The following is a 24,820-nucleotide window of genomic DNA, read 5'->3' on the forward strand; positions in this document are numbered from 1 at the left end:
CAAAATGCTGGGCTTATAGGTGTGAGCCACCAAGCAAGCCCAGCCCAAGTTGCATTTTTGTTTTTTTTTTTTTTGAGATGGAGTCTAACTCATCCAGGCTGGAGTGCAATGGCGTGGTATTGCTCACTGCAACCTCCGCCTCCCTATTCAAGCGATTCTCCTGCCTCAGCCTCCCGAGCAGCTGGGACTACTGGTGTGTGCCACCGCACCCAGCTAAGTTTTGTATTTTTAGGAGACATGGGGTTTCACTATGTTGCCCAAGCTGGTCTTGAACTCCTGACCTTGTGCTCCACCCGCCTTTGCTTCCCAAAGTGCTGGGATTGCAGGCGTGAGCTACCGTGCCCAGCCCCAAGTTGCGTTTTTATATACTAATAACAAACGGTCTGAGAGAAAATTAATGAAACAATTTCATTTACAAAAGCATCGAAAACAGTAAAAATTCAGCCAGGAGGCCTGTATCTTGTACACTGACCACTACAAAAGATTGCTGAAACAAATTAAAAAACACAGGCCGGGCGTGGTGGCTCAAGCCTGTAATCCCAGCACTTTGGGAGGCCGAGACGGGCGAATCACAAGGTCAGGAGATCGAGACCAGCCTGGCTAAATACGGTGAAACCCCGTCTCTACTAAAAAATACAAAAAACTAGCCGGGTGAGGTGGCGGGCGCCTGTAGTCCCAGCTACTTGGGAGGCTGAGGCAGGAGAATGGCATAGACCCGGGAGGCGGAGCTTGCAGTGAGCTGAGATGCGGCCACTGCACTCCAGCCTGGGCGACAGAGCGAGACTCCGTCTCAAAAAAAAAAAAAAAAAAAAAAAAACAAATTAAAAAACAGACAAATGGCAAGTAATCCCATGTTCATGGATTATAAGACTTCCTATTGTTAGGATGATAGTACTACCCAAATTAATCTACAGATACAATGCAACCCCTATCAAAATCCTTATGGCCTTCTTTTTTAGGCTGAGCACCATGGCTCACACCTGTAATCCCAGCACTTTGGGAGGCTGAGGCAGGCAGATCACTTGAAGTCAGAAGTTCAAGACCAGCTTGGCCAACACGGTGAAACCCCGTCTCTACTAAAAATACAAAAAATTAGTTGGGTGTGGTGGCTCGTGCCTGTAATCCCAGCTACTCAGGAGGCTGAGGCAGGAGAATTACTTGAACCCAGGAGATGGAGGGTGCAGCACACTGGTATTGCGCCACTACACTCCAGCCTGGGAGACAGAGTGAGACTCCATCTCAAAAAAAAAAAAAAAAAAAAAAACACAACTAGAAAAAAAATCAACCCTAAAGTTCATTTGGAATCTTCTAATACCAAAACAATCTTCAAGAAAAAAGTTCAAAGACTCACACTTTCTGATTTCAAACTGGCTATAAAACTACCATAATCAAAATCACATGGTACTGCACAGGGACAGACATACAGCCCAGTGGAGCAGAATAGAGAGTCTAGAAAGAAAATGCTTGCATATGTGGTCAGATGAGTTTTGACAACAGTGCCATGATCATTCAATGGAGAAAGGACAGTCTTTCAACATATGTTGTTGGGAAAACTGGATATCTACATTCAAAAGAATAAAGTTGGACCCTTACCTTACATACAAAAATTAACTTTGAGTCAAAGATCTAAACTTAAAAGCTAAAACCGTAGAAGACTTAGAAGAAAATATAGGGGAAATTTTCATGACATTGGATTTAACAATCATTTCTTGGATATGAAATCTAAAGCACAGGCAAACAAAAAATAAACTGGACTACATCAAAATTTAAAGCTTGTGCACCAAAGAACACTCTCAAGACAATGAAAAGACTATACAGAATGGGAGAACGTTTTTGCAAATCACATATCTTGGAAGAGATTAATACCTCAAATACATAAGGAATTCCTACAACTCAACAAACCAATGACCCAATTCAAAAATGAGTGAGGGACTTGAAAACATTTGTACAAAGAAGATATATAAATGGCCAACAATCACATGGAATAATGCTCATTATCACTGGTGATCAGGGAAATGTAAATCAAAACACCAGTGAGATAGTTCACAACTGTTAGAATGGCTGCCATTTAAAACAGAAAGTCGAATATAACCAGGGTGGTGAGCATGCAGAGAAATTGCAGTCCTTGTGTATTGCTGGGGAGAATGTAAAACACAGCTGCTGTGAAAAACAGTATGGCTATACATGAACATAGAAAACCCTGTGCCCCAGCAGTTCCACTCCTAGGTATGTATCTAAAATAATGGAGGCCAGGCATGGTGGCTCATGCCTGTAATCCCAGTACTCTGGGAGGCCAAGGTAGGTGGATCACCTGAGGTCAGGAGTTTGAGACCAGCTTGGCCAACAAGGTGAAACCCTGTCTCTACTAAAAATACAAAAATTAGCTGGGTGTGGTGGCAGACACCTGTAATCTCAGCCACTTGGGAGGCTGAGACAGGAGAATCGCTTGAACCCAGGAGGTGGAGGTTGCAGTGAGCCAAGATCACATCACTGCACTCTGGCCTGGGCGACAGAGCAAGACACTGTTTCAATCAATCAACCAACCATGGAAAGCAGGGATTCAGACACATATACACCAATTTTAGAGCAGTATTATTCACAGTAGTCAAAACAGTTTTGTAGAAACAACCGAAGTGCTCAACATATGGATAGATAAAGTGTGCTGTATCCAATATACCACACTTGGGAATATTCAGGCACAAAAACAATGAATTACTGGTACATGCTAACATACGGATGAACCTTGAAAACATTATGCTAAGTGAAATAAGCCATACACATAACGACAAATACTGTATGCTTCTACTTACATGACGCACCTAGAATCAGCAAATTCATAGAGCAAGAAAGGAAAACAGAGATTACCAAGGGTTGGGGATGGGAGGAATGGGGAATGGTTGTTTAATGGGTACCAATTTTTTTGGAATAATGAAAAAATTCTGGAGCTAGCTAGCTGTGATGGTTCTAAAGCACTGTTAATGTATTTAATGCTACTGAATGGCATACTTAAAATGGTAAATTTTATATTACTATATTTGACCTTAAAAAAAATTAAAAACTGGCCAGGCACCATGGCTCATACCTGTAATCCCAGCACTTTTAGAGGCCAAGGCAGAAAGATCCCTTGAGCCCAGGGAACCAGCCTGGGCAATATAGTAAGACTTTGTCTCTCAAAAAAAAAAAAAGGTTTAAAACATTACCTGGGCATGGTAGTGTGCACTTGTGGTCCCAGCTATTCAGGAGGCTGAGGTGGGAGGATCATTTGCTTGGGAGGCAGCAGTTTCAGTGACCCAAGATAACACCACTGAACTCCAGCCTGGGTGACAGGGAGAGACCCTGTCTGAAAGAAACAAAATTAAAAACTAAAGACACAATTTGAGCTACTAGAAAGGAAAACAACAATGCCTGGTATAAAATATACACTGGATTGAATAACCAGATATTTCAGGAAGAAAAGAAATTAAGACCCAATAATAGAAATGACATAATTTAAAAGATATGCACCTAACAGATTGTCAAAATATGTCATGCAAGAACACACAACTGCAAGGTGAGACAGACAAATTCACAATTAACTGAAGACTTCAACACTTCTCAGTAATTCAAAGATCCAACAGGCATAGATTCAGTAAACATTCCTTTTTTTATTTTAAAATACTTCACAAAGGTTGTATATGTTCATGACGTACAATGTTATGTTTTGATGTATATATACATTCTGTAATGGTTACCAGTCAGATTAACACATTGATGACCACCCATGCTGTACATTAAATCTTCAGAACTTGTTCACCTTACAGCTTGGTTTTTAACCTTTGACCAACATTTCTCCATTTTCCCTACCTTCTGGACTCTAGTAACCACCGTTCCTCCCTCTACCTCTGAGTTTAAGATTCCACAATTAAGTGGGTTCATGAAGTATTTGCCTATGTCTGCCTTATAGTGTCCACCCCGTTTATTCATGTTGTGACAAATGTCAGGATTTCCTTTTTATGGCTGAGTAAGATTCTGTTGTTTAAATATACATCACATTTTCTTTATTCATTCATTGATGGCTGCTAAGTTTGTTTCCATATTTTGACTATTGTGAATAATGCTGTAATGAACATGTGAGTGGCAGATAATCTCTTTGAAATACTGATCACTGCCTTTGGGCATATATGCATATATCCAGGGGTGAGACTGTTGGATCACATGGTTTTTTTTTTTTTTTTTGAGGAACCTCCACATTGTTTTTCACAATGGCTGTACAAATGTACATTTCCACCAACAGTACACAAAGCTTCCTTTTTCTCTATACCCTAACACTAATCTTTTGATAGTACCCATCCTTGCATGTATGAGGTAACATGTAATTGTGGTTTTGATTTGAATTTCTGTAATGATTAGTGATATTAAATCCCTTTTCATATGCTTTCAGACCATTTGTATGTCTTTGTTGGAAAAAATGTCCACTCAAGGTTTTTTATTTTTTCTTATTGTTTTTACCCCTTGCAGAAACCAGTCTATTTTTCTTAATTTTTTAGTGTTTTGAGACGGGAGGGGTCTGATTATGTTGCCCAGGTTGGTGTTGAACTCCTTGATCTTCCTGACTCACACTTCTGAGTACTGGAACTACAACTGGGCACCACTATGCCCAGCTAATAATTTATTTTTTATGTTTTTAGACATGAAGTCTCCCTATGTTGCCCAGGTTGGTCCCAAATTCCTGGCCTCAAGCAGTCCTCCCAAGTACCTGGAATTATAGGCATGAGCCACGGCACCTGGCCTCCTAAACTTACAAGAGTGTTAAGACTTTGAAACATACCCAGCTTTGTTGGTGTCTTCCCAGGCTGATCCTCACATTTGGCTTTGATTAGCCTTTATCAAATTATTTCTGCCTCAACAGACTTAATTTTGGTCAATAATTTAACTGAGGTACTTTATAGATAACAGTGTCCGTCATACCGCAGGAAATACTTCAGTGTTTAGATAATGAGAAAAGCAAAAGCTGTTCCCAATGACAGCTGCTCCCCAACTCAGCTCAAGGCGAAGTCTTACCCTGTTGAAAACTGTCACAAACCTCCATCAGACAAAGCTACCAGGTGACCATAATGGATCAACATGAAATTCTGTAACTATGTCACTGATATAGTTAGAAAGAAAACAGACTCCAAACCCTAAAAATGACCAGAAATCTCCTCTTCTAATATGACTGTGCTTCTTATGAATTAGCTTTAGCACCACTCTATTCTTTCTGCCTCCTAGATAAGATCTATTAGAATTTCCGAGGACGCAATTGAGTTCATCTCACAGCATCCAATACAAACACCTCACTTTGTTGAATAGCAATGAAATCACCCAAAAGAAACACAAATCCTGTAAGAAGTCCTCTTAAGCACCCTCTCATTGATAACCCTCAGTCATTTATGCTTTGTGTTCATCCTTATTACAACTCGTTACACACCACTCTTTGACTACAGGTGTGATTCTAGTGGTCTTTGGCAAGATGGCACAGACAAAAAGCATGCTTTGTTCTTGTGGTATTATAAATGAGAAATTAGTTTCATGAGAAAACTTGTGACCATGTAAGGAATTAAAAAAATTTTTCCTTTACATTTTCTTTTACATTTTTTAAAGAAAAGTACTTGAACTTATATGCAAATGGTAATACTGACTCATTATTTAGAATGTATAATGAATAACCTGACAAAATTACAAAGTTGACCTGAAAATGCGTAATTGCAATGGGATATTTTAATATATAGTCTCAGGTAATGGAAAATATTAATACAGTATTTGTTAGTATACAAGTTGTTTTAAAAGAGCTAATAAAATATTTCTAAGAAATACCTGCATAAGTTGTTTGATAAATATGCATTGTTTTTATCACGTACAAACATAACTGAGAGAGTGCACATGATCACATTCAGCTGTAATTGGAAATTCTTGCAATCTGCCTGACCTAAGACATTTGTTCTCACAGAGACTGCGTCAGAGCAGTTACTGCACAATGCAACAGAGGAACAAGCCCCCATGTTGTTCTGTGTGACTGTATCATTGTAGCTGTCATGGGGAAACCAGGAACACAGTTATTACCAGTATTAACAGAATAAGGCATTTACTATGCAAATTATATCTTATTTGAATATAATCTAGAGATGAGGGTAGTCAGAACGACAGAAAATACCCTCAACCATGACAGTTTTAATTAGTTGCCCGGTGGATTATGTTGATATTAATGTTAACTAAATTTTCTAGAATCTTTTCTCTTTTTGTTTCCATGTTAGAATTCACCAATAGCCTAACGACATGAAAGTTGAGAGGCAGAACTTAAGAAGGCTGCAAGGGGACTGCATGGACACTGGCCTCCTGCCTGTTTTCCTGATACTTTGTCCTGACAATCAAGAGTTTCTTTAAAACACCACCGTCTACTTCTGTTTTCTCAGAGGGGTCGGGTTCCACAGATGTCTCCACAATCTTCACATCAAAGATCCATTTGCAGTTTGGATTTTCCTGTCTGTCTCCATGTAGATGGGTCCAAAACCTGACTAATGCTTTCTTCAGTTCTGCCTTCCAACTTTCATGTCAGTTAGACTACTGCTGAATTCCAACATAAAATCCAAAAGGGAATAGATTCTAGAAAACTTAGTTCACGTTACCCATAATGACATAACACAATCTAAGAGGGACACGTCCAACCTAGATTGTGTTGTCCTATCACAGATGTCACTTCTTAATTCAAAGTCTACCATCCATATCTTGGCCAGAAAGAGTAAAATGTGGAAATAATTTACATAAGACTATATTGTATAACCTTGGCCCACTATTCATTAGCAAGGGAAATAAAATAAGGCTCTCCTAATAAAAAAGAAGAAAGATTTTCTCCTGAGGAAGGTGGAATATATACATAATGGATAAGGGAAAGCCAGTACCTGCCATAGGATGCCAGTAGGAAACTCCCAGTACCAAACTGTCATTTTTCAATGGCCTCTTCCTTACTTACAGAACTATTAAGAGAAAAAATGTTATTAACTGACTTAAGGAAAAAACACTACCAATTATACCTCTGCACTATTTCTTAAAGAGTATTTACAGAATAATCTCACCTCAATGTTCATTTATGAAAATAAGTGGGAACCCACAGTCCAGAGATCCACTTTAAGAATGTGGCACTAAGCCAGGCAAGGCAGCACACACCTGTAGTCCCAGCTGCTCAGGAAGCTGAGGTGGGAGGATCCCATGAGCCTAGAAGTCCAAGGCCAGCCTGGGCAACATGGCAAGACCCATCTCAAAAACAAACAAACAAACAAACAAAACAAAAAAACTGGCCCAGTGTGGTGGCTCATGCCTATAATCCCAGCACTTTGTGGGGCTGAGGTGGGAGGATTATTGAGGTCAGGGGAGTTGGCGATCAGCCTGGGCAAGATAATGTTGCCTGTCTCTACAAATATATACACATATATAAAAATATTTTAAAATAAAAATATATTAAAAACTAGAATCAAAAAGGGACGTGGCACTGATAAATACATTTATAAAATTTTTTCATGGCATGAATTTTCTGGAGCATTACAGCTGAATTAAGTTATATCAGGCTTTCCTGTATTACTTACATTCATGCAACTACTCTCCAGTATGAACTTTCATATCAACTTTGAAAATCATTAAAATTGCAAAACTTTTGATATTTTACATTTATAGTTTCTATTCAGTGTGCACTTTCTTCACATGGTATTGTAAGGATGCACGCCAAATAAAGGCGTTGCCACAATCCTTACATTTATAAGGTTTCTCTCCAGTGTGCATTCTCATGTGTACTCGAAAGCCTGTAAGAAAACTGAAGGGTTTTCCACATTCTTTACATTCATAGGGTTTCTCTCCAGTATGAATTCTTTCATGTATATGAATATAACTGGAACTACTGAAGGCTTTCCCACACTGTTTACATTCGTAAGGTTTCTCTCCGGTGTGGGTTCTTTCATGGATCTGGAAACCTGCAAGAGTAATGTATGTTTTCCCACATTTTTGACATTCATACTGTTTCTTTGCAGTGTGCATCCTTTCATGTCTTCGGGCAGAACTACAACAATAAAAGGCTTTCCCACATTCCCTACATTTGTAGGGTTTCTCTCCAGTATGAGTCCTTTCATGTCTCTGAGCTGAGTAGTAGTATCTAAATGTTTTTCCACATTTTTTACATTCAAAGGGTTTATCTCCAGTGTGAGTACTTTCATGTGCTTGAAAACCTAAAGGAGACAAGTAAGTTTTCCCACACAGTTTACATTCATAGTGTTTCTGTGCAGTGTGATTCCTTTCGTGCTTTTGAGCAGTACAGTGATAACTGAAGGCTTTCCCACATTCCTTACATTTGTAGGGTTTCTCTCCAGTGTGGGTCTTTTCATGTCTTTGAGCAGAGTTGTGATACACGAACACTTTTCCACATTTTTTACATTCATAGGGTTTTTCTCCAGTGTGAGTTCTTTCATGTGCTTGAAAACCTACAGAAGATATGTAGGTTTTTCCACATTGTTTACATTCATAGCGTTTCTGTACAGTGTGATTCCTTTCATGTGCTCGAGCAGAATGGCGGTAAATGAAGGGTTTCCCACATTCCTTACATTTGTAGGGTTTCTCTCCAGTATGAGCCTTTTCATGTCTTTGAGCGGACTGGTGATATCGGAATGCTTTTCCACATTCTTTACATTGATAGGGTTTATCTCCAGTGTGAGTCCTTCCATGTATTTGGAAAGAACGCTGACAACTGAAGGCTTTCCCACAGGCCTTACATGTGTAGACTATCCTTGCACTGTGTGTTCTCTTATGCTTTTTAAAAGACTGCAGATAACTGAAGGGTTTCCCACATTTCTTACATTTATACGGCTTCTCTCCATATTCCCGACACTTATACAGTTTGTGTCTGGTGTAAGATCTGTTGTGTGTGTTAAGGGATGAATGATGGCTCAAGACTTTACCACATACACTGCTTTCCCAAAGCTTTCCTCCAGAAGTTGTTTTCTTGTTCAGACTGAGATTTGGAATCTGGCTGAAACCTTCTTCACCATGACTACCTTCTTCACTTTCACAGAGTCTCTCTACCATATGATTTCTGTAAAAAATGAGCAGCACATTAATAGTCCATTTATTAAAGATGTTCTCTTTATTAACTGATACTAGAATAACTATTTTTTCCACTTTCAGAGAAAGTATAGACTTTTTTGTCCTGTCTAAATTGCTTGTGAGGTGAATGTATTGAATGCTGTGACTCTGCAAGCGAGCTCAAACATAGCTGTTACGAAAACAGTGATATTCATATATGGGTTTCTTTTTTTTTTTTTTGAGACAAATCTCACTCTGTTGCCCAGGCTGGAGTGCAGTGGTGCGATCTTGGCTCACTGCAACCTCTGCCACCCGGGTTCAAGTGATTCTTCTGCCTCAGCCTCCTGAGTAGCAGGGATTACAGGCACCTGCCATTGCGCCTGGCTACTTTTTGTATTTTTAGTAAAGATGGAGTTTTACTAGGTTGCCCAGGCTGGTCTTGAACTCCTGACCTCATGATCCACCCACCTCGGCCTTCCAAAGTGCTGGGATTATAGGCGTGAGCCACCGTGCCCGGACCATATATGGGTTTCTTAATACTGTTTCTAAGTGAACTATTTTTCAAACACTGAACATCTATGTCATATTTAAGAAAGCACTTTGGGTTAATATTTTCTTTCGTTTTTTTTTTTTTTTTTTTTTTTTGAGATGAAGCTTCACTCTTGTTGCCCAAGCTGGAATGCAATGGCGTGACCTTGGCTTACTGCAGCAGCCTCTGCCTCCCGGGTTAAAGTGATTCTCCTGCCTCAGCCTCCCGAGTAGCTGGGATTACAGGCATGTGCCACCATGCCCGGCTAATTTTGTATTTTTAGTAGAGATGGGGTTTCTCCATGTTGGTCAGGCTGGTCTTGAACTCCCGACCTCAGGTGATCTGGCCGCCTCAGCCTCCCAAAGTGCTGGGATTACAGGCGTCAGCCACTGCGCCAGCTGGGTTAATATTTTCTAAGAACAGATACATTTGAGGCTTGGCTTATGTTTCCTTAATTATCAAATTTAATGACATACTAAGATTTTCTCCTAGAATACTGCTGCTTTCTTTTCTGAGTGTGACTCACCTGAGATTTCTCCCCTGGTTTTTGTACTGCTCTTCAGTGTTCCATTCTTTTTGTTTTGTTCCTGAAATGTAGACCCAGAAAATTATCATAAGTTATTAGAAATTACAGAAAAAGTATTAGATTCTAGGTCCATCTGTGACCATGCCTGATTTACAAAAGAATTTTGCCCTTTCACATTCCACATCTTGGAATAGCATTGATATCCAAGAAAAATGTATTCTCTAATTCATTCAAGAACATGATAGAATGATTTCCTTTTTACCTATAGAGGCCAGATTCCTGAAGGTTTCCCACATCACATCTCTGTAGAGTTTTTTCTGTGAAGGATCCAGCAAAGCCCACTCCTCCTGTGTGAAGTTCACAGCCACATCTTCAAAGGTCACTGAGTCCTAAAACATTCCAAATGTGTGTAAAGGAAAATGGGTGAGACTGACAGCACTGGGCAACTGTACTCAAGTCATAAGATGTTCACGATGATTCTGTGATCTCCAGGGATTTATTCTATGAATTTGTTGTCCGAACTCTCTTTGGCCACACTCCCTCAGTAATTTATGAACACATGAAAATTATTTCTACACTTTCACTGTGATCACAATCATACTGCTTTCCAATGGCAGGATCCAGAGCACTTTGGAGAAGTGAGAGAACTGCTGTACAAAAAAATTCCATTTTAAGACCATCGATTCTTTGTGAGAAAAACTCATCTTCTTCTTCTTTTTTTTTTTTTTTTTTGAGACGGAGTCTCGCTCTGTCCCCCAGGCTGGAGTGCAATGGCGCGATCTCGGCTCACTGCAAGCTCCGCCTCCCGGGATCCCGCCATTCTCCTGCCTCAGCCTCCTGAGTAGCTGGGACTACAGGCGCCCGCCATCGCGCCCGGCTAATTTTTTTTTTTTGTATGTTTAGTAGAGACGGGGTTTCACCGTGTTAGCCAGGATGGTCTCGATCTCCTGACCTTGTGATCCGCCCGCCTCGGCCTCCCAAAGTGCTGGGATTACAGGCGTGAGCCACCGCACCCAGCCTCATCTTCTTCTTATACATCACATCACTCAACATTCCATGAGACACAGGGTCAACTATGGATAATGTGTGAATGAATAAAAGCACACTGAAGAACTAGAAGCTTTTTCTACTATTCCCATCACTAAACATGAGAACAAGAAACACGTGGAAATCAAACTTGCAACAATATTTACCTGACCATATTGTCCTGAGGTCCTCCAGGATATTCAAGGTAGTCAGATCCAGCCAGTTCAATCAAAATATTTCTTTTGGAGAAGTTGGCTGGGCACAATGGCTCACACCTGTAATCCTAGCACTTTGGGAGGCCGAGGCAGGCAGACTGAGCTCAGGAGTTTGAGACCAGCCTGGGCAACATGGTGAAACCCCGTCTCGGTGGCTCACACCTGTAATCCCAACACTTTGGGAGGCTGAGGCAGGTGGATCACCTGAGGTTGGGAGTTCAAGACCAGCCTGGCTAAAATGGTGAAACCCCGTCTCTACTAAAAATACAAAATTAGCTGGGTGTGGTGGTGCATGCCTATAATCCCAGCTACTCAGGAGCCTGAGGCAGGAGAATTGCTTGAACCTGGGAGGTGGAGGGTGCAGTGAGCCGACATGGTGCCATTGCACTCCAGCCTGGGTGACAGAGCAAGGCTCTGTCTCAAAAAAAAAAAAAAAAAAAAATTAGCTGGGTGTAGTGGTGCACATCTCTAATCCCAGCTACTTAGGAGGCTGAGGCATGAGAATCGCTTGAGCTTGGGAGGCAGAGGTTGCAGTGAGCTGAGATCACACCACTTCACTGCACCCGAGAGAAGTGTTTATTTTCACTTGTGTTAATATTTATCAGAGACTTATTGTCCCATTTCATGGAGTTATTAAGTTACTGGGAAGTTAAAGCTCAGGCATGCCATCCTGAGATGGCAAAGTGCCAAAAGAGCTCTTTCCAGCAGAACCAAAGTTAACCCAAGAACCCAAGTTAACCTTGGGCCTTGCTGACCCTGAGGAACAGGTTAAGATTTGCAATTTACAGTCTGGGCACGGTGGCTCAAGCCTGTAATCCAAGCACTTTGGGCGGCCCAGGTGGGCAGATCACCTGAGGTCGGGAGTTTGAGACCAGCCTGACCAACATGGAGAAACCCTGTCTCTACTAATAATACAAAATTAGCCGGGCGTGGTGGCGCATGCCTGTAATCCCAGCTACTTGGGAGGCTGAGGCAGAATTGCTTGAACCCGGGAGGCAGAGGTTGCAGTGAGCCTAGATGGCACCACTGCACTCCAGCCTGGGCAGTAAGAATGAAACTCCGTCTCAAAAAAAAAAAGAAAAAGAAAAAAAGACTTGCAATTTACAATAAAGTGCGTTAAAGTCCACAATGAAATGATGAATTTACGCATGATTATAAAATGTATAAAATGTTCTCAGCAGAGGTTTCTTCCAAAAGAACATAAAAATGCCCTTTCTCCATTTTAATAAGGAAGTGATTCCCCAGTCACTCTAGAGAACAGGGATAAGAGTTAAATTGAATTTCTCAGAAACCATACAAGGAGAAAGTAGAGTGAAATATTTAAAGTTCTGAAAGAAAAACATCTGTATCAAGCAAAATTATCCTTCAAGTGAGTCCATAGTACTTTCTGAGACAAAAATTGAGGGAATCTGTCACGAGTACACCCGCTTTGCAAGAAATGTTAAATTCACCAGAAAGAAGGTAAATGACAAAGAAAGGTACTGCAATAGAGAAGGCATAAGTGGAATAAAATATAATCATTTTCTCATTCTCAATTAATGTGACAGATAACAGGTTGTTCAAAGTAACAATAGCTACAACATGTAAGTACAGTTTATGGATAAGTAAAATGAGTAACAGCATTGTTATAAGGGAGGGAAGAATTGGGAATACTCTATTATGAGTTACTTGGGCAACCAGTGAAGTGGCCTAAGATTGCCAGAAAGAGGGCTTAGGATAGTTGTATACTGAAAACTCAAGGGCAACCATTACAATAGTTTAAAAAAAAAAAAAAGCATAATCAATATGTTAAGAGAGGGAAATAAATGAAATCAGGTAAGGTAAATAGTCAAACACAGAAGTCACAAAGAAAATTAAAAAGTATGTTATTTACAAGAAAACTACCTACCTAATTATATGTTGTCTACAAGAAACTTTTTTTTTTTTTTTTTTTTTTTTTTTTTTTTTTTGAGAGACAGAGACTCACTCTGTCTCCCAGGCTGGAATGTGGTGGCACGATCTTGGCTCACTGCAACCTCTGCCTCCTGGGTTGAAGCGATTCTCCTGCCTCAGCTTCCCAAGTAGCTGGGACTATGGGTGTATGCCACCACACCCAGCTAATTTTTTATTTTTTAGTAGAGACAGGGTTTCACTTTACATTGGTCAGCTGGTCTCGAACTCCTGACCTCAGGTGATGTGCCCGCCTCGGCCTCCCAAAGTGCTGGGATTACAGGTGTAAGCTACTGCACTCGGCATTTTTTTTTTTTTTTTTTAAGACGGAATCATGTTGTTGACCAGGCTGGAGTGCAGAGGTATGGTCTCAGCTTACTGCAACCTCTGCCTCTCAAGTTCAAGTGATTCTCCTGCCTCAGCCTCCTGAGTAGCTGGGATTACAGGCACACACCACCATACCTGGCTAATGTTTGTATTTTTAGTAGAGACAGGGTTTTGTCATGTTGGCCAGGCTGGTCTCAAACTCCTGACCTCAGGTGATCCACCCGCCTTGGCCTGCCAAAGTGCTGGGATTACAGGCGTGAGTCACTGCACCCGCCCAAGGGGTTGATTCTCTAAGAGGACACAGAGAATCTATGTGTAATATTTAGCATGTATGTGCATAACAAAAAAATTGCAAAATGCACAAGGCAAAATGTGATACGACTACAAGGAGAAATACATGAATCCATGACTATGGTTGAGATTTCAACACCCTCCTACCAGTAATTAAGAGATCCAGTAGGCAAAAAAAACCCAGGAAGGACAGGCCGAGTACAGTGGCTCACTCCTGCAATCCCAGCACTTTGGCAGGCCAAGGTGGGCGGAGTTCAAGACCAGTCTGGCCAACATGGTGAAACCCTGTCTGTACTGAAAATACAAAAAAATCAGACAGGAATGGTGGTGTGCACCTGTAATCTCAGCTAGTTGGGAGGCTGAGGCAGAGGAATTGCTTGAACCAAGGAAGTGGAGGTTACAGTGAGCCGTGATCGCACCACTGTGCTCCAGCCTGCACTCCAGCCTGGGCAACAGAGAGAGACTCCATCTCAAAAAAAATAATAATAATAAAAAATAAAAAATAAACGAATGAAAATACAGCCTATTAAACTTTGTAGGGGCTGGGCGTGGTGGCTCATGCCTATAATCCCAGCACTTTGGGAGGCTGAGGTGGGTGGATCACTTGAGGTCAGGAGTTCGAGACCAGCCTGGGCAACATGGCAAAACTCCGTCTCTACTAAAAATACAAAAAAATAAGCCAGGCACGCCGGGCGCGGTGGCTCACGCCTGTAATCCCAGCGCTTTGGGAGGCCGAGGCGGGCGGATCACAAGGTCAGGAGATCGAGACCACGGTGAAACCCCGTCTCTACTAAAAATACAAAAAATTAGCCGGGCGCGGTGGCGGGCGCCTGTGGTCCCAGCTACTCGGGAGGCTGAGGCGGGAGAACGGCGTGAACCCGGGAGGCGGAGCTTGCAGTGAGCCGAGATCGCGCCACTGCACTCCAGCCTGGGCGACAGAGCGAGACTCCGTCCCAAAAAAAAAAAAAAAAAAAAAATAAGCCAGGCATGGTGGCGCATGCCTGTAATCCCAGCTACTTGGCAGGCTGAGGCATGAGAATTGCTTGAACCTGGGAGGCAGAGGTTGCAGTGAACCAAGATCGTGCCACTGAACTCCAGCCTGGGTGACAGAGTCAGATTCCATCTCAAAAACACACACACCCCTACACACACACCCACACACCCCTTTGTGGGACACAGCAAAAAAAGGAGTACATAGAGGACAAATGTGCTACTGAACAGATACATTAGAAAGGAAGAAAAATATATAATCAATTATCTAAGCATGTGCTTTAGGAAATTAGAAAAAGCAAATTAAAACCATAGTAAGCAAAAGAAAAGAAATTTTTTCAAATAGTGAAACGGCAAGAAATAAAAAAAAAAAAATCAAAACCAAAGCCCGCTCTTTGAAAAGATGAATAAAATTGATAAAAATCTAGTCAAGCTAACCGAAGAAAACAAAGAGGATAGAAATTACTAATATCACAAATGAAAGGGAGGATAATGAAAATCAGAAAGCATCTGGCAAAGTACAACTTCCATTTATGATAGCAAACTAGGAATAGAGAGAAACTACTATTTCTTAAGAAAGAACATCTACAAGAAACTTACAGCTAACATCATACTTAATAGTGAAAAACAAAATGCTTTCCCAGTAAGATGAAGAACAAGGCAAGGGAGTCCCCTCATGCAGCATTTCTATTCAACATGGTACTGGCACATAGTGTGGGCTTGCATCAAAAGCCTGTGGACAACTTATGACCATCTGGCTACCTACAGGGGCCACAAGAAGGGGTTGCTAAAGCCTACATAGTCTGGCCGGGCGCGGTGGCTCACGCCTGTAATTCCAGCACTTTGGGAGACCAAGGTGGGCAGATCACCTGAGGTCAGGAGTTCGAGACCAGCCTCAACCTGGAGAAACCCTGTCTCTACTAAAAATACAAAATTAGCCAGGTGTGGTGGTGCATACCTGTAATCCCAGCTACTCAGGAGGCTGAGGCAGGAGAATTGCTTGAACCTGGGAGGCGGAGGCTGCAGTGAGCCGAGATCGTGCCATTGCACTCCAGCCTGGGCAACAAGAGCGAAACTCCATCTCAAAAAAAAAAAAAAAAAAAAAAAAAAGGCCTTCATAGTAAAGGAGTCTGAGGGCATTAATTGCACGGCAGTTTGAACAGTCTAGAAGCCTCTGTGGTAGAAATACCCATTCGAGGTGGGCTAACCTGCAAGTCACAGCATTAACTGGATTTAATTAAAATTTGAGCACAAGAATTATGTTGCCTCCAGAACAAAGAACAAAAGACTCTAAAAGATATTGTGATGGTGAAAAAGTCAATAGCTATTTCTTAGCCTGGCCAACATGGTAAAACCTCGCCTCTGCTAAAACTACAAAAAAATTAGCCAGGCGTGGTGGTGCATGCCTGTAATCCCAGCTACTGGGGAGGCTGAGGCATGGGAATCGCTTGAGCCTGGGAGGTGGAGATTGCAGTAAACCGAGATCACACCACTCTACACTCCAGCCTGGGTGACAGAGAGACCCTGTCTATAACAAAACAAAACAAAACAAAACAAAACAAAAAAACACGCTATTTCTTCACTATGTCAGGGAGGATGCGAGTCCTCTGCTTATCACTTAATTTTCTGGAATTTAGCCAAGGTGTCAGTGTGTCTTACATTCTAGATGGGGCAATGGCCCTTCCACTTTTTGTAAGCTCTTTTCTTTCAATATTTGTATGTCCTGAATGAATGTCAAATGACTGTCCCCAGAAACCAATTACTTTTTTTTTTTTTTCTTGAGACGGAGTCTTGCTCTGTCATCCAGGCTGGAGTGCAGTGGCACAATCTTGGCTTACTACAACTTCTGCCTCCCAGGTTCAAGTGATTCTTGTGCCTCAGCCTCCCAAGTAGCTGGGATTACAGGCGCTCACCACCACACCAGGCTAATTTTTGCATTTTTTAAAGTAGAGACAGGTTTTTGCCATGTTGGCCAGGCTGGTCTCAAATTCCTGACCTTGAGTGATCTTCCCACCTCAGCCTCCCACAGGCATGAGCCACTGCGCCTGGCCAGCAATGACTTTAATGTAATGCCATGCCTGTGCTCCTGGAGAAAGGTACATAAAATTTAGATCTTGCTGGCAAAGACTGCAATAGCAAGGCTACTGAGGTTCCATGAAAAGAAACCAGATAAAGGTGGACCAAATCCCTTCAAAGGTGAAGGTAAACTGCAGCTAAGAGTCTCTTGAAATAGAGGCTGAATAGAACCTATACAAATCTGTGACACCAGAATATCTACCACTTGTTCATTGGACGGAGTCAGTAATTTCCATAATGTTGGATATTGGGTGTAGGGGCTCAATAGGTTGGGATCACAGCAGTAAATTGCAGTAATCCACTTTGAGGCACCCAGATTTAAGAACAAGCCAAATTAGGCTGGGTGTGGTGGCTCACACCTATAATCCCAACGCTTTGGGAGGCTGAGGAGGGTGGATCCACCTGAGTCAGAAGTTCGAGACCAGCCTGACCCACACGGTGAAACCCTGTCTTTACTTAAAAAAATACAAAAATTGGCTGGGCATGGGGGCTCATGCCTGTAATCCCAGCACTTTGGGAGGCCAAGGCAGGTGGATCACAAGGTCAGGAGGTCAAGAGCAGCCTGGCGAACATGGTGAAACTCTGACTCTACTAAAAATACAAAACTTAACCAGGCGTGGTGGCGGGTGCCTGTAATCCCAGCTACATGGGAGGCTGAGGCAGGAGAATCATTTGAAACTGGAAGGTGGAGGTTGCAGTGAGCCGAGATCACGCCACTGCACTCCAGCCCCGGCAACAGCAGCAAAACTGTCTCAAAAAAAAAAAAAAAAAAAAAAATTTAGCTGGGTGTTGTGGTGCATGCCTGTCATCCCAGCTACTCGGGAGGCCAAGGCAGAATAATCACTTGAACCCGGCTGGTGGAGGTTGCAGTGAGCCAAGACTGCGCCACTGCACTCCAGCCTGGGCAACAGAGCAAGACTCTATCTCAAAAAAAAAAAAAAAAAAAAAAAGAAAAGAAAAAAAAACCAGGCCAGGCCAAATTAGGCTATTAACTGGAGAAATACCCGGCCAAATGCAGTGGCTCATGTCCATAATCCCAGCACTTTGGGAGGCTGAGGTAGGAGGACTGCTTGAGCCCAGGAGTTCAAGACCAGCCTGGGCAACATTGTGAGATCTCATCTCTCCAAAAAAAAAAAATTAGCTGAGCATGGGGGCACACCTATGGTCCCAGCTTCTCAGGAGGATGCTTGAGTCCAGGTGTTGGAGCTGCAGTGAGCTGTGATTGCATCACTGGATTCCAGCCTAGGCAACAGAGTGAGATCTTGTCAAAAAAAAAAAAAAAAAAAAGAAAGAAAGAAAAAAAAAGGCAACGCTGGGGATAGTTGCCCCTTCACTACAACCATATAACCATTTTGTATTAATGGTTTTGTATAATGGCTGTCAATCCTTCCAGGCCCAGTTCAATTTACATTGAGTCATATTAACTAATTTAATTGGGGAGTAAGTTCCATGGGGTCCCATTTTGTCAATCTAATTTATAACTGCCAAAGACTTAATTTAAATTTATGGCTAGGTGCAGTGGCTCATTCCTGTAATTCTAGCACCCTGGGAGGCCGAGACAGGTGAATCACTTGAGGCCAGGAGTTTGAGACCAGCCTGGCAAACATGGCAAAACCCCGTCTCTACAAAAAACACAAGAATTAGCTGGGTGTGGTGGCGAGTGCCTGTAATCCCAACTACTCAGGAGGCTGAGGCAGGAAAATTGCTTAAACTTGGGAGACGGAGGTTGCAGTGAGCGGAGATCCTGCCACTGCACTCCAGCCTGGGTGACAGAGCAACACTCTGTCTCAATAAATAAATAAATAAATAAATAACTCACTGGTTCAGAGCTTCCTTGGTCACTGTGGGATTTTTAAGGGCTGTTGTCTCACCTTGTCACCCAGGCTGGAGTGCAGTGGCACAGTCACAGCTCACTGCAGCCTCAACCTCCCAGGCTCAAGCTACCCTCCCACCTCAGCCTCCCAAAGCCAGGACTACAGGTGTGCGCCACTACACGCAGCTAATTTTTGTATTTTTACAAATACAGGGTTCCACCATGTTGCCCAGGCTGGTCTTGGACTCCTGGGCTCAAGCAATCCACCCACCTTGGCCTCCCAAAGTGCTGGGATTACGGGCGTGAGTCACCGCACCTGGCCCTATGTGATATTTTAAGACAATTTGTTTTATAATACAACCAAGAATGATTTAGCCAACACAATAGTTACTATGGCTAAGGAGAGGCACAGGGATTTCTGCTCTATTTATTTTATGTTCAGTAACTCCTCTATGAGTATCGGGACACCTTCATTACATTTGATGGGATACCCAGATACAACTATAACATGAGCCCTAGTACTAATCCCATGAAGGTTTATCAGCTCATACAGATGTTAAAATTCAGAACCTACATTATAGAGGACAAAATCCCAAGGAGTGCCCTTTTATGATTTTTGTTATGCAAATCCCTTTAATACATTTCCAATTGGGTCAAACTGTGGACTTCTGTTTCATCAGTGTTTCTTCCTTTTGTTCCTTCCCTTCCCTGTTTTGGTTTTTGGTTACTGGATATACTTTGGGGGAGGGTGTGTCCTCTCTAAACTGGTACTAATACTTTTTTTTCCCCACCAGTGAGCCGGTGTCATCAGGGTGTCATCGGTGTCATCAGGGTGAAGGGCCTCCCCTACGGCAATGGTTGCTCTAGAAGGTTTAAGAACCCCGGGTTTAAGTCAGGTTTGAACTAACTTCTTTGCTACGCCACAGCTATGCCATGGGTGTTATCCCCACTAAACCGAAAGGTCAAGATCTCTGTCATGGTAGAGGCGCATGAAGCAGCAGCAATAGCACTTCAGGGTCTTGGGGAACCTTCTGCTGTTAAAGAGTGTGGACTCAGCCCATTATCTGATGGCTGCTGTTCTCTACCTTCCCTCCCTGTCTTCTTTTTGAAGGACTGCTCCTCCGGGGCAGCCACATAATGACCAACCTCTGACGCAGTGTATATAGTCCCCCCTCCACTCGCACTCTTTACATTTGGGGCAACCCAGGCATGAGTCACAACTTCACTATAAATACACAGGCAGGGCTCTTTCCGTCTCAGGCCGCCACTACGAGAGGAGCCGCCACCATGTCCGCGCATCTGCAATGATGATCGTGCGGAACTGCTCCAGTTTCCTGATCAAGAGGAACAAGCCGCCCTACAGCACCGAGCCCAGTAACTTGAAGGCCCCAACTCCTTCCGCTACAATGCGCTGATTCACGACTAGACTGTGGGCGTGGGGCCGGCAGCCGAGGACAAAGGTGTGGTGGTGGTCAAGAAACGGAGATCCGGCCAGCCGAAGCCTGCCACCTCCTACATGCGGACCACCATCAACAAGAAAGCTCACGCCACGCTCAGCAGCATCAGACACGTGATCTGCATGAACAAGCACCGCCCCGACCTGCGCATGGCCGACCTGCGCATGGCAGCCATCCGCAGGGCCAGCGCAGCCTGTGATGGCGAAGAGGAAGCAGACCCGCCCCACCAAGAGCTCCTGAGCCCCCTAGCCCCAAAGCAATAAAGAGTCAGCTGGCTTTCTCACCACCAGCCCCACACGCCCACCAAAAAAGAAAAAAAAAACAAAACACACAGGATGTAAACCCAGGACCACTTTAAGGACGGCCCTACTCCCATACTCCAGCTCCCAAATTCCAAGGAATTATCAAACTGTCACCTAAGGTCAGCTGAATCTAGAACCAGACTTGGCAGGGCTCAACAATGGAAGAAACACAGAGCAGCACAGCACAAAGCATGTGCTCCCAGTAAGCGGCAGCTGAAACTCTAGATGGGCCACAGAGCAGGTTAGCAATTCAGAACAAGAGAAGATAGACCCACGATGGTGGTCAATGTCTAGACATCTTGTTCACAGCACCAACTGCTAGTCACCTAGAGAGGCGAGGCTGCAATGATGGCACTGATGAGAGTGGGTCTCACATACACTGAGAGGGTATGAAAAGGCTTATTACTCCCATGACTGAGGTTTCCAGGGAGAACAGGGCAGGCCTCTCAAGCAGGTGGGAAATGGCTTAAAAGAGCAAGGAAGGGAACTTGCCCAGGTGTTTACTGTGGTTGGAAGTGGGGCTGGGCACAAGTTCCTCTGCATGGGCAGCTGGTTACGTGGTTTGAATCTCCTGCCTTGACACAGGAAGGATGCCCAGGCCTTCTCAGCTTGTCCAGAAGTGGGGCATTAAGGGAAGAGGATGAAATGGTCAATTGTGAAACATTAAAAATGTGGAGTCCAACCACTAATTACAAGAACAATGGTGAACAGGGCCAGGCATGGTGGCTCTGGTGGCTCACACTTGGGATCCCAATGCTTTGGGAGGCCAAAGTGGAGGATCGCTTGAGCCCAGGAGTTCAAGACCAGCCTGAGCAACATAGCCAGACCCCATCTCTATATAAAAAATAAAGTAGCTGGGTGTGCTGGTATGCGACTGTAGTCGTAGCTACTCAGGAGGCTGAGATGGGAGAATCGCTTGAGCCTAGGAGTTCAAGGTTACAGGGAGCTATGATTGCATTACTGCACTCCAGCCTGGGTGACAGAGCAAGACCCTGTCCTCTAACAACAACAACAAAAAAGACAATGCGTTCACCAATAGTGAATAGAAAAAAATATGCATTTGCAATTGCTTGTTTTTATATAAAGAAACACTAACAGAGGCACAAGTAATGATCAAAACTGGTTATCTGGGGGTGGCTGGAGCAAGAGCACTAGGGTAAACCAGGATATTCTGGCAGTAAGTTTTCTCAACCCACACTTTCTTGTAGATGTTTTTTAAACCTTTGTATTTTAAATGATTGAAAAAATTATATAAACCATACTTTACTATTAGGCATTATTTTTAATTAACTTGTTTCTAAAATTTATTGAATTTTAACTTTTTTTAAACATAGGAAACCATTCTAAGATTTCATCTTTTAAATAATAATAGGTATGAAAGTATAAACTAAGAAAAAAATCTCTAACTAAATGACAAATTGCATCCTGTTTTGTATTTCTACTGTATCCCAGAGGGCAGTGCTTTCAGGAATGAGTAGCCTATTTAATGCATGATAGATTTAAACCTAACTCTCTAAATGTAAAAAAGTCTCAAACATTACATAAGCTTTGAGTAGTTTCCCTTGTATCATTAAAATAGGAACTCACTTGAATTCCATCTTACCAATTAAAATAATTCATTTTTCTTAGGAAGAGTAGAGCCTTTTAAATGTCACATCCTCTAGGGATATGCACATACAAAACTGACTTAAAAATGAAAAATGTACCCGAGAACTTTAATGCACTCATCTTGCATCTTGACATTCTTTTGCACAAAAGGAACACAATTCTGTTTGGTTCCAGAATTATCTTGCCTTACATCATATTTATCAACTTTCATTTTCAAAGCTGAAGAAACAAAAGAAACGAATATCCTACACACTCACACATATAAAATTACAAAATGCTAAGGGAAACTACAGTTGGAGCACCACAATAAACAGATAAAGGAATCCAAAGGAAAGAAACACAGATATTCTTATCAGCTTAGCAGCCTGCTTTCCCACAATTCAGAACTGTAAAACCCATACACAGAAAGTCAAACACCTTAACAAGCTTGGGGGTCAGACTCTCACCATTAAGGCCTAACACCTACAGTAGTTCAGTCCCAGATTCAGTTTAAGGTTCTGACCCAAATGAACTCTCTAATTCATCAATCTCAGATCCAGGAGACAAAAGTCCTAACTTCATAGACTTTCTCAACACGTAAATATTACACTCTGAATGCAGCAACACTGGGGATGCAAAACTGAAGGCCAGGAGTGGCGGCTCATGCCTGTAATCCCAGCACCTGGGAGGCCAAGATGGTATTCCCTGAGGTCACAAGTTTGAGACCAGCTTGGGCAAGGTATCAACACCCTATCTCTACAAAAAACAAACAAACAAACAAACAAACAAACAAAAAACCAAGCATGGTAGCATGTACCTGTAGTCCTAGCTACTTGGGAGGCTGAGGCGGGAGGATCACTTGAGCCCAGGAGTCCAGGCTGCAGTGAGCCAAGACTATGCCACTGCACCTCAGCCTGGGTGACAGATTAAGAACCTGTCTCAAACAAAACAACAGCAACAACTACCCCTCAAATCCACTGTCTAAAAGCAAGCCCAAGGAAACTACAATTACAACCCCAGAAAGTATCATGCTGTTCCCCTCCCCACCACCTACGTGTGGATCCCCAGTTTTCCAATGCTCAGTTTCTGTCAGTACCAAAGGAGTCTTTCCTTGATAGGTGTATGTAGGACACCTGCTTTCCTTGATAACAGTAAGTACATAGGACATCTGTAGGGGAGGGGCTCTAAGAAGAACCACCTGGGTCTTAATTACTTCCCTTGGCAGAGTCAAAGGTGGTCTTACCTTCTAGTCACTGCCTCAGGCCTCCGCTCACCAGTCATGTGGCTTTAGAACACTTTTGATATTTTAAATTAGAGAAACCCAGTGTTTCAAGAATTCAGCAAAATCACTCAAACCAAGTATTTATGTATAAAGCACGGAAGCAAACTGTAAAACATCTAGTTTCAAAGCAAAACCCACAAATATCTATTCCTTTGGAAAATGAAGTTAATCAGAAATGATTATTTAATCATTAGTCAAACTAGTAATCATTAATCATAACAAACTATAATCATTAATTAGTCAAACTAATAATTTAATCAATAGTTAATTATTAGAAATACATACTTTTTTTTTTTTTTTTTTTTTTGAGACGGAGTCTCACGCTGTTGCCCAGGCTGGAGTGCAGTGGCGCGATCTCGGCTCACTGCAAGCTCCGCCTCCCGAGTTCCCGCCATTCTCCTGCCTCAGCCTCCTGAGTAGCTGGGACTACAGGCGCCCGCCACCGCGCCCGGCTAATTTTTTGTATTTTTAGTAGAGACGGGGTTTCACCGTGGTCTCGATCTCCTGACCTTGTGATCCGCCCGCCTCCGCCTCCCAAAGTGCTGGGATTACAGGCTTGAGCCGCCGCGCCCGGCCAGAAATACATACATTTTTAAGATGAGGTCTCACTCTGTCACCCAGGTTGGAGTGCAGTGGCATGATCTCGGTTCACTGCAACCTCCACCTCCCAGGCTCAAGCAATCCTCCCACCTCAGCCTCCAAAGTAGCTGGGACCACAGGCACGTGCCACTATGCCTGACTAATTTTTTGTATCGTTTGTTAGAGACGGGGTTTTGCCATGTTGCCCTGGCTGATCTGGAGCTCCTGAGCTAAAGTTAGCTAAAGTCGCACCCGAGGCGGGAATTCTCCCCATGACCCTCCAGTGGTCCCCGCACAATCCGGGGGAGACGCGGGGCTGCGGGCGCGGAGCTGTCCAGAGAGGGCTCCGGGGCTGGGGGCAAAGTCGCCACGCAGGGACGCGACAGGACGCCCGAGGTCCTGACTGCCGGCCGGCCCAGGGCCACCCTGTGGCCCAGGGACCGAGGGCCGAGCTGCGCCATGGGAACTCGGGTCCCAGACCCTGGAGTCGCCCGCGGGAGGCCCGCGTAAAGCCACAGCCGGTTCCAGTCAGCCCCTCCTCCCGCGTGTCGGGACCCCTGCCCGGCACACTCACCATTTCCTGGACTCCAGGGTGTCCTGGCATCCTCCTTACGGCTATTCTGGCCATAGCTGGGCAAATCGCGACACATCCTGCGCGTCATGACACACCCTCTGCGCGTTCAGAGAAGCCGAGAGCTACTCGACGGCTCGAAGGCGAGGGGAAAAAAAAAAAACCCTAACCCACGGGCTTCGGCGTGTCGCCCCGCCCGCTGTCCTACAGCACGCTTGATTGGACAGCTGGCGCGGCCCCGC

At 43.4% G+C, this 24,820-nt stretch overlaps 1 protein-coding gene, 1 long non-coding RNA gene and 1 pseudogene across 6 annotated transcripts in view; 2 read left to right on the plus strand and 1 right to left on the minus strand.

The window, feature by feature from the left end:
- Positions 1-7,496: 7,496 nt before the first annotated feature.
- Positions 7,497-24,820, minus strand: part of ZNF44 (zinc finger protein 44) — a 51,537-nt gene continuing 34,213 nt past the window's right edge. For 4 of the 5 annotated variants that reach the window (XM_077977647.1, XM_077977659.1, XM_077977651.1 and 1 more), the window contains one exon: positions 10,396-10,522. In XM_077977647.1, the coding sequence (XP_077833773.1) occupies positions 10,521-10,522 (2 nt within the window). In that variant the 3' untranslated portion in view covers positions 10,396-10,520. Of the gene's footprint in view, positions 9,089-10,133; positions 10,195-10,395; positions 10,523-24,820 lie in introns of those variants that run through there. The other variant, XM_077977660.1, reaches the window with a different exon arrangement.
- Positions 13,286-18,294, plus strand: LOC144336730 (uncharacterized). Its single transcript, XR_013409054.1, has 3 exons — positions 13,286-13,363; positions 15,020-15,853; positions 17,602-18,294. It is a non-coding gene; the product is annotated as an uncharacterized LOC144336730 (long non-coding RNA).
- LOC144336685 (large ribosomal subunit protein eL28 pseudogene) lies at positions 20,088-20,497 on the plus strand (annotated as a pseudogene).

Source organism: Macaca mulatta, chromosome 19 (genome assembly GCF_049350105.2).
Source record: "Macaca mulatta isolate MMU2019108-1 chromosome 19, T2T-MMU8v2.0, whole genome shotgun sequence".
In the NCBI taxonomy this organism is placed as follows: Eukaryota; Metazoa; Chordata; class Mammalia; order Primates; family Cercopithecidae; genus Macaca; species Macaca mulatta.